Raw genomic sequence first — 14,393 nt, 5'->3', positions numbered from 1 at the left:
AGGAAAGAGTCTCGCGGGGTGTCATTTTGCTCGCTCGCGGTCACCAACTTGACATTGAGGACAGCGAGCAAGCAAAAAAAGACCGCTGTGCTACGCTTCACATGTTTGCACTGTGCTACATGCAATTCGCGTAGTGCGAAGTAACGCAAACTACGCGAGTGTAGTTGTTCGCCCAGGGTTAACCATGATGCTACAGTGTACAAGAGAGACACAGAGACTGTGATTGGCTGGCACTATCAATGAGTCATCCTGCATCACACTCTGGGATACTCAAATGGTTGGGAATCACCAAGTGATGGACATGGAAATGAGTTAACACCACAGACCCACAGCACCCAATTAGTGCTGTCCAATCCTTCAGAAATCGCAACAATACTACATTGTGTCTTTCATGATGTTAGCTTTCATAACTTAATCGTTCCTCTTGTTCTTCTTTTTCTTACCTGAACATTCCACTCCAGCATCACTTCTGATGTGACAGGCATTATGTCCCCACGCATCATGAGGACAGTCGAACCAAGACGCCTCTGCTCCTGTGCATCGAATCCGACTCAGCCATACTGGGTTCCATCCTGCTCCAAACACTCCATTGTTGTCTGGTGCTCTTAAAGCTGATCCGCATCCAAAATGTCTACAGACCACCTGAGCATCCTTCATATCCCAGTGAGAATCGCAGACCGTCCCCCATCGCTTCCCATGCCTGACCTCCACCCTCCCGTTACATTCGTCACCAGCATTGACCAAGCGGATCTTATCGACAACACCTGTGGCCAATGGGAGAGAAGGGAACAGATGTTGAGTACATTGACCACTTCTAGATGGGAGACATTCAAAGGTCAGCAAAGAGGTACAATATCAACTGACAGCAGGTTTCACTGCTTCTCCTCCCTGAGCTCACAGATGGGCAAACAGATCTCAGAAGCTGAACATTGTCCTGTTGTAAATCAGGAATTTATATATCTGGTAAGATCTAAAAATAGTCTGTGAATTAAATACACCATTTAGAGATTCTGGCATATTAGCAGAAGCTCACCATTAAATACATAGGTACAGTAAATGAGTACAAATAAGCTGCTGTTAACACATGATGCAACATGGGTTACTGGTCCTAAACAATCATGTGCATTGGTAAAATAAAATCAGTTTCCTTTGAGCATTTTGAATGGATAACTTTAAGAATATTAGAATCTTTCCTAGAAGAATATTAAAGTATTATTAGACTATAGAATTTAACAGTCTATAATTCCCACGCTGGTGGCCTGGTTTAGAGTTTGGCAGGTAGAGTAAAGGCAGTCAGGGTGGTATGTCCAGCAAAACTTTCACCCACCAAATTTCACGCCAGGACAATCCTTGGAGTATCTGCGCGTGGTACAAGTGCGTATAACATAACAACATAACATTTAAAGCTTACTGTTCTCTTTTTTTCTAGGTAATCTGTCCCTCATGATCTCAAAAGGAGAGCAACCATTCATGATGTTAGTAGTGGTCCTGTACATCCACGTAGTTTTAAAAACTTGCAATTCCCAAAGGTCATAATCTAAACCCGCTAAATTTATGGCATTTTTGAGGGCTCTGTTAAACCTTTCAATAATACCGTTATTCCTGGAATTGTACAAAGAAGTGGTGCAAAAAGTTATACCAACTCTTTTAAAATCTGTTTTGCATTATTGGATAAAAATTGTACACTGTTGAACGTAATTAAACATACAGGAAGTCCTTCCTCAGTGAACATTTCATTCCAAAAAATCAAAACACAGTCAGTATCAACTTTTTCAACAATTTTAATAATTGTCCATTTAGAAAAAATATCAATGACAGCTAGAATAAATGTCTGATTTGGTCCAATGCACCCCATGGTATCCATCGCAATAGTATTCCATGGATTGTCAGGAATTATGTGATCTCCCATATTAGGTTTGAGGGTAATGAGAGATTTGTCAGATTTAGCGCACAAGATATAATTCCTTACAATGGGTTCAATGAATACATCTACACCTGGCCACCACATTTTATTTAACCATTTGCTTAGTTCTGACAATGCCACTCTGACCTTCATGACCATGTAGAACTATGCTGTGCCTTAACTTGTTAGGAGGAATGGCGCAATCTCCTTTTCTAAGTATATTATCGGTGCAGGATAATTCATTTCTAACCTCCCAATAACATCTTAGATCAAAACTGATGTATCTTTTGTTTGGCCATCCACTCAAAACATAACTCTCCACTTTTGGTGCCGCTCGCAGTCATGAAGTGTGCGGACTCTGTGTCATCGCCTTGGGAAACCATTTGAATTGCCAGGTGGAACTGCGGCTGAACAGAAAAGCCTTCGTTCTTTTATCCCGGACTTGCTGCTGGTGCATTACTTTTCTAATTTGGGCTCTTACCAGGGAGCGGGACTGCGAGGCCCAGAGGTGCTTGCGTTCTGGCATCTCGCGCACCTAGTGCCTCTTCCCGCCCCTCCTCCCTGCGGTCTTTAAATCACGACTCGCGGCCCCCGCTCCGCGTGTGTCGCTCGCAGTCGTGAAGTGTGCGGACTCTGTGTCATCGCCTTGGGAAACCATTTGAATTGCCAGGTGGAACTGCAGCTGAACAGAAAAGCCTTCGTTCTTTTATCCCGGACTTGCTGCTGGTGCATTACTTTTCTAATTTGGGCTCTTACCGGGGAGCGGGACTGCGAGGCCCAGAGGTGCTTGCGTTCTGGCATCTTGCGCACCTGGTGCCTCTTCCCGCCCCTCCTCCCTGCGGTCTTTAAATCACGACTCGCGGCCCCGCTCCGTGAGTGCCGCTCGCAGTCGTGAAGTGTGCGGACTCTGTGTCATCGCCTTGGGAAACCATTTGAATTGCGAGGTTGAACTGCGGCTGAACAGAAAAGCCTTCGTTCTTTTATCCCGGACTTGCTGCTGGTGCATTACTTTTCTAATTTGGGCTCTTACCGGGGAGCGGGACTGCGAGGCCCAGAGGTGCTTGCGTTCTGGCATCTTGCGCACCTGGTGCCTCTTCCCGCCCCTCCTCCCTGCGGTCTTTAAATCATGACTCGCGGCCCCCGCTCCGCGAGTGCCGCTCGCAGTCGTGAAGTGTGCGGACTCTGTGTCATCGCCTTGGGAAACCATTTGAATTGCGAGGTGGAACTGCGGCTGAACAGAAAAGCCTTCGTTCTTTTATCCCGGACTTGCTGCTGGTGCATTACTTTTCTAATTTGGGCTCTGACCGTGGAGCGGGACTGCGAGGCCCAGAGGTGCTTGCGTTCTGGCATCTCGCGCACCTGGTGCCTCTTCTCGCCCCTCCTCCCTGCATCTTTAAATCACGACTCGCGGCCCCCTGCTCCGCGTGTGCCGCTCGCAGTCGTGAAGTGTGCGGACTCTGTGTCATCACCTTGGGAAACCATTTGAATTGCCAGGTGGAACTGCGGCTGAACAGAAAAGCCTTCGTTCTTTTATCCCGGACTTGCTGCTGGTGCATTACTTTTCTAATTTGGGCTCTTACCGGGGAGCGGGACTGCGAGGGCCAGAGGTGCTTGCGTTCTGGCCTCTCGCGCACTTGGTGCCTCTTCCCTCCCCTTCCTCCTCTTATTTAGGTCCACTTCCGACCGCGAGCACGGAACGCGCGCGGGACGCGTGCGGGACGAAGCACGTGGCGAAGCCCGGGCAAAGGGCGGGCCGTCTGTGGCCGTCCGGGGCCGTACGAGGCCGGGCTGGGCCAACCCCTTAAGATCATGCCCAATATTCTGTCCCATATTCAGGTGTACTAGTTATTTTGTTAGCCATTACGGGTTAATTTGTTGTTGTTGTGTACATCTCCCTACACGTCAACCTGTTAATTAGAGTCTTGTTCTACCAACATGGCTGTTCAGTCAGATAAAGGGGGTAAGACTGAACTGAAACCAACCAGTGGAAGTCCAATGGGAACTCTAGATAATTACATTACTCGGGTTGCAGCTGTTCTGGATCAAGAAATAGTTGATGCTGAAAAAAGACTGTCGACCGAAATTTTTTCCAAACGGTCGTCTTTGGGTCTAATCCAGCACTGCATTACCCCAGAGAATCGAATAAGCCAACGTTTAAGTAACCTGGGACTCCCACAGACTAGTTTAGAGTTAGATTTGCTCAGTAACATTTCCTTGGGAAACAGCACTCAAAATTCACAGACAGGTAGAGCTACCCAGGTGTTGACTGTCCCCTCTGTAACTCCTCCCCCGATTATTCCTGTCAGCCATGTAGTTGATTCTCCACTTCCATGCAACTTACCTACAGGCAAAAGAAAGCGAGGGGGAGGTGTACAGAAAGGTAAAAGAACAAAAATTCCAAAGCTAATGGATAAAGGCGGTAAATCTCAGGGCTCCCCGACTCATACGCAGCCTGTTACTTCAGTGCACACTCACTCGATCTTTAAGCCAATAGTTGTTACACAAGGGGATGGGGTTTTGCTGGGGCAGTTAGAACACATAATTAGATCCTTGATACTGCCTTTAATAGAGAGATTGAAAATAATCACTGTTAGTTTAGGCAAGTTGGAAGAAGTTACCATCAAGAATTCAAATATGTTACATTCCATATCCGCTAATAAGAAGGTGGGAGCTGATCCTCTACAAGCAGTGGAACGGGAAGTTCTTAACAATCTCCAAATAACATCATCTTACAAAACTGCTCCCCATATAGCAAATGGGCCTACGATAAATAGCGTTAACGGAATAATTGTCCAGAGGGGTAAAGAGCTGGGCACCGAGGTATTTGAGTGCCTCACAGGGAACACCCTACCCCAACAGAAAGTAGGTGCTCAAACAACTAAACTAGCCACGGGCCCCATGTACTCTAATAAATCGGCTAATGCTATAGGCAATTTACCTACTTTAGATCTACCTCCTCAAAGTACTCCTCTAGTGGTGGTTTTGGCTAAAGTCCCCCCCTTCGCCAAGGGGAAAGAGAAGACTATTTTCAATTAAAGAACAAGGTCACTCACTGGTTCTCAAGAAATATTGAGGGCGGGCATATGATAGGCCATAATATAATTATGGCCCGCCGAGTTGCTTGGCTGGGAAGTTCCATGAAGAACCGAGAGGGTGACTGTATAGTTATAAATTTTAACAGCCCACAACCAGTAGCTATGACCCTTAAGGAATCAGAGCGAAGTACAAATGGCCAGGGGATAGAAATCCTGCCTTTGGGGTTCTTTTACAGACCCAGAAACCAGGGTAAATTTAAATACTGGAACCCCATGAATAAGATGTCTGTAAACAATTTTCGCTTTCACTTGGGAACAGGAGGGTGGAACACAATACCCATGAAAATAAATAGAACTTGGTATAGTGGTGACCCTGAACATATTCCAGATGTTGAGGTCACAAACAGATTTAACATCCTCTCAGGACTCAATGACTGCGACTGACTGTAATAAGCCAGTTAGCAGCCATGAGCAGGAAGACCTTAATTCCCTTCCTCCTTACTCCTCATGTGGGGTTGATACGTCAAATGGAAATAGCCATCCTGCTGCAGTCATTGGTAACAAAACAGCTTTCCCTACGCCCCCAGTAGGTATCCAATCAGGACTTTCCAATGGTGTGAGGGTCGGTGTGGGAAAAATAGTTTTGTGGAACATAGCTGGCATGCGTCTTAAACAGGAATCGCACAACTGGTTAAAATTTATCAACGTCTTTGACGGGTGTATTTTTCAGGAGACGTGGTTGTGCGAACCCTCCTTCGCCCTGGGGTATTTGAATTACTCTGTACAAGCAACGAAAGGCCCTAAGGGTCGCCCTATGGGTGGCATGACTATCTGGGTCAGGCAAAGTATGTCGCTATCTATCAAGGTGGTCGAAGTTGGAAGTAAAGATATTAAACATATTAAATTGGATTTGGGCTCTTTAGGCTGGCTTGACATTTATAATGTCTATGCCAGAGGCAACAAGGGGGGGAGGTCAGAGGTTTTAGCGGTCCTGGCCCACCTCCTTGAAACTCATTCGCCGGACAATAATATTATCATAGCCGGTGATTTGAACCGCACTTTTGAACCTTTTGGCCATTTGCGATGACTTTGCAGGGGAGGAAGAGGACAGGCAATGAGGAGTTCCCAAATTAGAACTGAACCCTATTACCCGATGGTCTGAAGATAATGGCCATTTAAATGCCATTTGCCTCGAAAGGGGCTTAAGGGCACTAAATGGGAGGACCAAGAGTGACAGGGCGTGGGCATGTACCATTGACAACGGGCGACACAAGAGTAGAATAGACTACATTCTGTGTAGTCTGAGACTCTGGAAATTGGTGTGCGACATGGTAGTCAAATGGAGGATTGAAAGTGACCATAACCCGCTATGCGTTGAGCACAAATGGTGGACACCCTATAACGAAACCTTGACCTCAGGGAGGGATAGTGCCCCCTCGGTTGTCCTTACAAATGACATGCGTAGACTTAAATGGCCTAATGTTGTCAATAAACAACGGTCTATGGATATCATTAAGGCGGAGGCCGCTAAAGCGATAACGGCTATGGAGCAGGTCAATCTAAGCATTCTATGCTTAAACATAGTAACGGAAACCCATGATAATTGTTTTTCCGAAATTAGGAACCATTTTCTGAAACCAGTTAAAGGGATTAGCAGGATAACTATTAAGCCAGCAAAGTGGTATAATTCCCAGTGTAGGAATGCCCGTCGGGCTTTAGGCTCCGCAATCAGGAGAAGAGATTTGATGGCTATTCGCATTGCTACAAAGGCTTATAAGGATAGCATATTTGCAGCTAAGAAAACGTGGGATGAGCTCCACTGGGGTGATCTAAAGGACGCGAGTGAGAAGAAAGACTCCAGGCTTTTTTTGGAACATTGTAAAATGGGGCAGGGGTGGAGTCCGTGAACCTCCCGAAAACAATTTTTCGGAGGAGGACTGGGTCAACTACTTTAAGCCCCAGTACGCTGAAACACAATTCAGTAGGAAGATGGCTGAGTTTAGGCCAGTTTATTTTAAAGATATCTCCTTTAGTAAGAATGAAGTAATGGTGGCCCTCAGCTCAGTGACTAGTGGCAGAGCCCCAGGCCTGGACGGGGTCCCGGCGGATCTTTTCACCAATGACATAGAGCTGCGGTGTAAATATATCTTTCTTTTTGTTAATGCAGTGGCACAGGGGGCTTCTGTACCGACATCCTGGCAAGGTGCAATTATAATACCTGTATTCAAGAAGGGAGATCGATCCAAACCCGGGAATTATAGGCCTATAAGCCTAATTGACACCATCCAAAAGGTGGTGGGGAGGATGGTTGTCAATAGGCTTTTGACTTGGGTGGAGGAGAACAACGTCTTGTCTCAGTTCCAGGCCGGGTTTGGAAGTGCACTAGTACGATGGACCAGGTATTCCGATTTACCTTCCTGCAGTGGCGAACTGTGTTGCTGGGCGAGGGCAGCCTGTACGCGGCTTTTGTCGACCTGCGGGCTGCCTTCGACCTGGTGCCAAGGACTAAACTGTGGTCGATACTGTGGAACCTGGGTCTACCGGAAGATCTGCTGACAATGATAATGCGACTGCATGAGGCTAACTATGCCAGGATCCAGTGGGGGGGCAAGGAGTAGTCACTGCGGACTTCCCGGTGGAGCGGGGAGTCCGGCAGGGATGCTCAATGGCCCCCACACTTTTTCTTTGTTTATTAATGGTGTAGTGACTCGCATGTTGTCTGCAAATGTGGATGCCCCTTCTTTGGCTGGTACTAAGATTCCGAATTTAATGTTCACAGACGATACCCTGATTTTATCTAAGACTCCAAGCAGCCTGCAGCGTGCATTACTCATCTTTGACAACTTTTGTGGGGAGCATGGCTTAGAAGTCAATGTGGCGAAAACTAAACTAATTGCCTTCAATCCCCATCGAGGATTTAGATCAAAGCTGAGCATGAACGATCGCCTCTAGGGATAGTCAAAGCTTTTATGTATCTAGGTATTTTTATAACAGATTATTTTAAATGGTCTCAGCACATAAACATGGCAGTCTTGAGGCATAGACAATTGGCCGGTGCTCTTGGCTCAGAGCACAGAAAATTTAGGACTAAACCAGTTAAGCCAGCTCTGAAGGTCTACGAGGCCAAGGCCCTCGGCTCTGCACTATATGGTGCCGAGTTGTGGGGCTTTGAGAAGCTTGTGCCGTTACAAATATCAGAAAACAAGTTTCTCAGGGCAATCACAGGTCTCCCCAAAAGTACTCCTTTACTCCCACTTAGGTACGATCTGGGTAGGAAGGCTGTAGTAGATCTAGCGAGGCTCTGTCCAATTCTATACTGGAGGAGGCTCTGGACCACTCCTGAGCTCCATCATTATGCGGAGGGATTTTAAGCTATAATTAAAGAGGACGTGTTTCATAAAATAGGCTGGTTAAAAGTCCTTAGAACCATGCTGGGTGATCTTGGTCTCCAACTACTCTGGGACGACCCGGCAGGTGCCCCATTCCCAAGTAAAAAAGCTTTAAAAGAAATTTACTGGGAATATGTGGCTACCCTGAATTGGAGAGCCACCAAGGCCGGTTCTATGACAGAAGGCTATCTAGAAGCTAAATTGTACCCCAGCCTAGAACTTTATTGGGAAACTATAACCTCGCCTAGGGACAGGAAGCTCCTCTTTCAAATTAGAGCTGGCGCTCTCCCCCTTAGGTCTTTAACAGGCAGGTGGGGGGGTTCATCTAACAGCAACTGTCCAGCCTGTGGAGCAAACAAGGAAACAATTGGTCATTTCCTGTTTGCTTGTAAATCCTATGCTGAACCAAGGCGCATTTAGTTAACACCAGTGTGCAAAAATCTAGGTACCACTAGAAGTGATGTAGCCTCAAGAATTATTTGCACTACTACTTCTGTGCCTCTAGTCATAGCTATAGCTAAATATCTTGGATGGGCATGGACTATCAGACAGAGGGTTTTAGGCAGCTGACTGTTTTTATTGTTTCCAGGGATCGTCTGTATTTTATTTCATCTATATATCTTGTGAAAATTTTGTATATGTAATAATGTTTCTTGAAGGTATTGGTGCTTTTTTTAGCGATGTTTTTACATTTGTGATTGTATCTGCTTTTATGAGAAAAACTAGAATAAAGCATCTTTAAAGTGAAATAACTCTCCACTTTTTTTAATAAGACATCTTTGGCAAACTCTTCCTTCCACATTTCCTGGTCAATAGGCATACACCCTTCATCATGCACTAAAGCAATAGGAAAATATTCCCACTCACTATGAATGTCTTCTTTAAGTGGTAGGGGCATTGTAGACAAGGAATCAGCTGTGACATTGTTCTTGTCAGGAACATAGACAATCGTGTAGACACAAAATCCTGGAGACACATAGACATGCGTGCTATGCGAGCAGAAGATTTTAACATGCATTCTGTGGTGAGTACACGTATAAGGGGTTTGTGATCACTCCTTATTAAACATTCTTAACCCAGACAAATATCCTAAAGTGCTCCAAGCCTTAAACAACGGCTAAAGTTTCTCTTTCAATAGTCGAATACTTCTCCTATGCAGGAGTGAGTGCTCTGGAAGCATGTGCAATGATGGATTCTTTACTAGATTCAGATTTATGAGCAAGAACAGCTGCCAAACCCTTTGAGCTAGCATCAGTAGTATTGATGCATATTATTGAAGGGTTAAAACCTGACAGAGCGGTAGCAGAACAAATAGCTTTATTAAATTCAGTTTCACACTCATTAGACCATAAAAAGGTGTTCTTGTTCTTTACAATTATCTTATGCTAAAAGTACGACAAGAAAAATTTGGAATGTATTTTGAGTAGAAGTCCGTTAATCCCAGGAATGACCTGGCATCATCTTTAGACTTGGGGTAAGGGGCAGCTTGAATAGCCTCAACCAAATCAATCTTAGGCTTAATGCCCTCTTCACATAGTTCATGACCAAGATAATTTACAGATTGAACAATGCAGCCATATGTTCAAATTCATTACAACCAAAAACCAGAATATCATCTTGCATGACGCATTGGAAAATAGCTGCTGTGGAAGTTATTCCAAAAGGCGTTCTATTGTACCTAAAACAACCGAAAGAGGTGATGAATGAAGTGTAATCTTTGCATTTCTCATGAAGTTCAATTTGCTGATACGCGGCTGATAAGTCTATAGTGGAAAATATTTTGGCACCACCTACACTGGCTAACAATTTAAATATATGAAGTAACAGGAATTTGCAGATCCTAATCTTGAAATTGGCACGCCGGGCTACTACTATGGGTGAAAACCATTCAGAGCATTCAATCTTCTCAATAATCCCTTCTTCAACTACAGTATCAAGTTCTTTCTTAACTTCTTCTCGTACAGCTTTAGGAATATTGCGTGCCTTGAAAATCTTGGGACAAGAGTTTTTGTTTAAACGTATCTTATGTTTAAAACTAACCAATTTGCCAATCTTATCTTTAAAGATATTAGGACATTTTTTAAACATGAGACTATCATTGCCATTTTGCTCATCAATAAACATGATGGGATCTGGACTGTTGGGATTTAGAATAATATCGAGCTTACCTTGTTCAGTCCAACTGAGAACTGAAGGTCCTTTCATAGAAATATACAATTTAGCAATGCATTCACGATTCTTTAACCTGAAGACTAAGGGCCCATTTGGATGGCGGTTGGAAAACCACCCAGACCGCCATGGAGGCGGGAATCAACCGTCCGCCGGGTCCGCGGATAAACCGGCGGTCAAATTAGGAACAACCGCCAAAAAAGATGGACTGCGGCGGTAGCAGGCCAACAAAAACCGCCCTACGTGGGCGGTGACATCCAAAAACCGACCGCAGCGGTCGGAAACGCAGTGGAAAAGCTACAACCCGCCGCAAGCAAAGCGGAGAAACCGCAAGGGAAATGAGTATATCCCCGATGGTCCCGCGGTACGAATCGCTGTGTCCGTTTGCCGCGTTTGCACACTGCAGTGAATGGGAGAGCCAGCGGGAGAGCTGCAGCATGGCCACCGCAGCAACAATCCTCATAAAACATGGCGGATGATGCAAAAACACCACAACAAAAGCATACCGTGCATACAAAAAATGTAGCCATGCCCCCCAAACACACAAAACACTTCCAAATGAAATAAATCTATCAATGCCAAACAAAAACATACATATTCCAGGACAACTCCCACAACACACCTGACAGCAATACCACATTATGACACACCCACACAGCTGAGTATAAAACCAGCCCTTTCACTGACCACAATCCTTTGCAACACTCCAGAAGCGAAGGGCACACACCAGACCTGACAGGAGAGGTAAGACAACACAGAACAACCACCTCCACCACCACCATCACACCAGCACCAACAATCCCCCAGCACATAACACACTTCACACAAAAACACCGCACCCACCACCTGCACCTCTGCACCCACAAACACTTCAAACACCACACACCATGGCATCACAGAAAATGCCCAAATTCACAGAGATTAAGTTGACAGTCATGGTAAATGAGATAGTCAGAGTGGAACCACAACTGCTTGGTAGCCTGGTTCAACAGACAACATTAGCCACAAGGACACAAATGTGGGAAAGGATAGTACAAAGGGTCAATGCAGTAGGGACCCCCCCACGATCCAAGAAGGAGATCATGAAGCAGTGGCATGATCTCAAGAGGATTGTCAAAGAGAGGAGAATCAAGAACCGGGAGCTGGCTGACAGGACTGGCAGTGGCCCTCCCATTCCAGCAAGAACATACACACCATGGGAGGAGAAGGTGCTTGCCATCCTGCATCCTGGGAGTCTCACATGAGTATCCAGAGGAGGGGAGGCTGGTAAGAACAAACAAATGTCAAACAACACATTGATATGTACTGTATTGCACATCAAAGAACACACACCACACCAGACAAATCACATCCATCTGCACCACACACCCAAATAAACCTGTCCCACAGATTCAACAGACACCCACTCCCATGTACCCTAAACATCTAGTGTAATGTAACCATGGGAGCATGAGCACAGACAGCCTGCACTACTACTCCCACCAGGTCTCCTGTCCCACACCCCAGCAAGATGGAGCCCTCCCTCCCACCCACAAGCATGTGGCAGCCATTGCATCATCCTCATCAAACTTACAGGTAGGTAGCCATCTTCCCTGAGAGGCCTGTATGGGGGAGGGAGGCCTGCACCACTACTCCCACCATGCCGTCTGTCCCACATCCCAGCAGGATGGAGCCCTCCCCCCACACCACCCAGGAGCACATGGAAGCCATTACATTGTCCAATCTCACCTTACAGGTAGGTAGCCATCTTGCTTGGGAGGCATGTTTGGGGGAGGGAGGCCTGTACGACTACTCTCACCATGCTCTCTGTCCCACACCCCAGCAGGATAGAGCCCTTCTGGCAGGTTCACCCCTAAACTTTTTGCTTTGATATATGACTTGGTGTTGGTTGTTTTGGCTTCTGCGCACTTTAACACTGTGTCCCAGTGTAAAGTGCGTGCGCTCTGTGAGTACATGTTGTGAAATTGGCTTGCCCTCCCATAGGAATGCATGGGGAATGTATGTGTTCATGGTAGTTCCTGATGTGTGGGGAGTGCAAGGTCGAGTTTGGTATGTGCGGATTCGTGTGATTAAATGCTGCGCGATGATGTGCGCGGGTTTAATGTGTCTGGTGTGGAAGTGCCACTTCTAGAAGTTGGCTTGTCTGTGTAGTAAAGGTGAATTGAATGCCTGGCTTGTGATTGGCTGGAGCTGGCTGGTGTTCCTGGCTCCATGAGTCAGGATGGGTCTGCCCCGGTGGTGAATGGGGAGATCTGAATGTTGATGGCAGGGAGGAGCTGCACCTGGGACCTGAATAGGGCTGGGCCTTCACTACACAATGCTGGCTCCGCCCCCTGTGGTGCGACTGATGACTCTAGCCTGTCCTGTGAATGGGCAGAGGGGCTGAGCAAAACAAAGTGCTCCAGGGCGGTGCTTTACTTTCACAATGCTGGCTCCACCTCCTGTAGATTGTCTGATGTCTCTGCCCTGCACCTGTGTCACAAAGGAGTTTTTTCTGTGTATAAAAAGGGGCTGTGACTCCATGAAAATGTTCTTCTTGTTCCTGACCTGAGAGGGGGGCCTGCTGCTGCTGGGCACCAGGAGGAACCGCCACTGGGGACTGGCTCCCTGTTGGAGGGCCCTGTGAGCTGGCCCCTGGGCTCAGCCTTTGCCCCCCTGCCTTCCTACGGACTTTTGCTGGACGTGTAACTTTGTTTTCCTAAAGCACCTGGGCATCGCCTGATTTGTCCTTCAGGGGAGCTCTGTGGTTTTCAACTACAGCCCGGAGCTGCAATCCCCTTTCTAGAGGGATTCCCTGGCGTGGGGATCCCCCTTTTGATGATTTACGGCCCAGGTGCCCACCCCGCTTATCTGCCATTTTATACTCCGAGCAGGAGCCTATCCCGCTTTATATTTCAATTTAAGAGGGAGCCCATCCCTCATTTGCCTGTCTTACATTTTATCCTCACGAGGCTGCCTACCCCTCGGCTGCCCCGAGAAAATCACTGCCAGCGGCCCGGGAGCTTTGGGAGGGCCTCCCCCCCGTTGCCGACGTCAGGATCACCGCGCTGGGATTGGCCGCAGCATTGGGCGTCCCCTAGCAACGCAGGGGCTCGTCGGTGGCGACCCGCGCTGCCATTGGCTGCCCCGAGAAATAAGCAGGAAGCAGACGGGAGCCTACCCCGTGCTCCTACACTGGAGAAGAAGAAGCACGTTTTTCACCTGCCAGCCAGCCCAGACATTCTGGACAATGGGCCTGTGAGCCCCTGAGAGGCCAAGTTGGTCTGGGGCCAGTTATGTGATTTGTGGCGCGAATGTGATTACCTGCCTAATGTGATTCATGCATAATATGCAATGCCTTTATGCCTATACATCTAAATGTGTTTATATGCTTAAGATGTTGTTTTGCCTAGTATAGTTATGCTAGTGAGTTCATTTTTCCCTGCGTGATATATGCCTACGGTGGTTAGGATAGCGTAGTGTGTACCTACCTTTTGCCACTGGTTACTGGTTGTGTTCTACAAGTGTTATTTGGTGCTATACCCGTTCTATGTTCTAAGTACTATTTCTACAAAGTGCTAATTCTACAAAGTGCTGATTCTGACAGTGGCCATGTGGCCCTGTCCTGTGTATATAATCCCCTGTAAATACTGCCCAGTGCCAGTTGGCACAGTGTAATTCTGTGATTATTATCTAATGTGTTAATGGTAATACAAAGCCTATTTTTATATATAACCTTGTGTGGAGTTCTTTTTTGTGGTGTGCCTAGTGTGTTGCTGCTGTGTGTGTGTTGCGTAAGCGCTTTACACATTGCATCCGGGATGAGCCTGACTGCTCGTGCCAAGTTACCAAGGGGGTGAGCAGGGGTTGTCTTTGGCGTGTAACTCCCTTGCCCTGACTAGAGTGGTGGTTTATGCC

The 14,393-nt window shown here is 46.7% G+C and overlaps 1 protein-coding gene across 1 annotated transcript in view; it reads right to left on the bottom strand.

The window, feature by feature from the left end:
• Positions 1-14,393, bottom strand: part of LOC144806397 (CD5 antigen-like) — a 226,496-nt gene that overhangs the window by 30,300 nt on the left and 181,803 nt on the right. Inside the window, exon 5 of the mRNA XM_078672761.1 lies at positions 444-764. Within this exon, the coding sequence (XP_078528887.1) occupies positions 444-764 (321 nt within the window). The remainder of the gene's footprint in view (positions 1-443; positions 765-14,393) is intronic.

This window comes from Lissotriton helveticus, chromosome 1_2 (assembly GCF_964261635.1).
Source record: "Lissotriton helveticus chromosome 1_2, aLisHel1.1, whole genome shotgun sequence".
Classification (NCBI taxonomy): Eukaryota; Metazoa; Chordata; class Amphibia; order Caudata; family Salamandridae; genus Lissotriton; species Lissotriton helveticus.
Note: the sequence above shows the minus strand (reverse complement) of the source record. Positions and strands in the feature narration are given on the sequence as shown.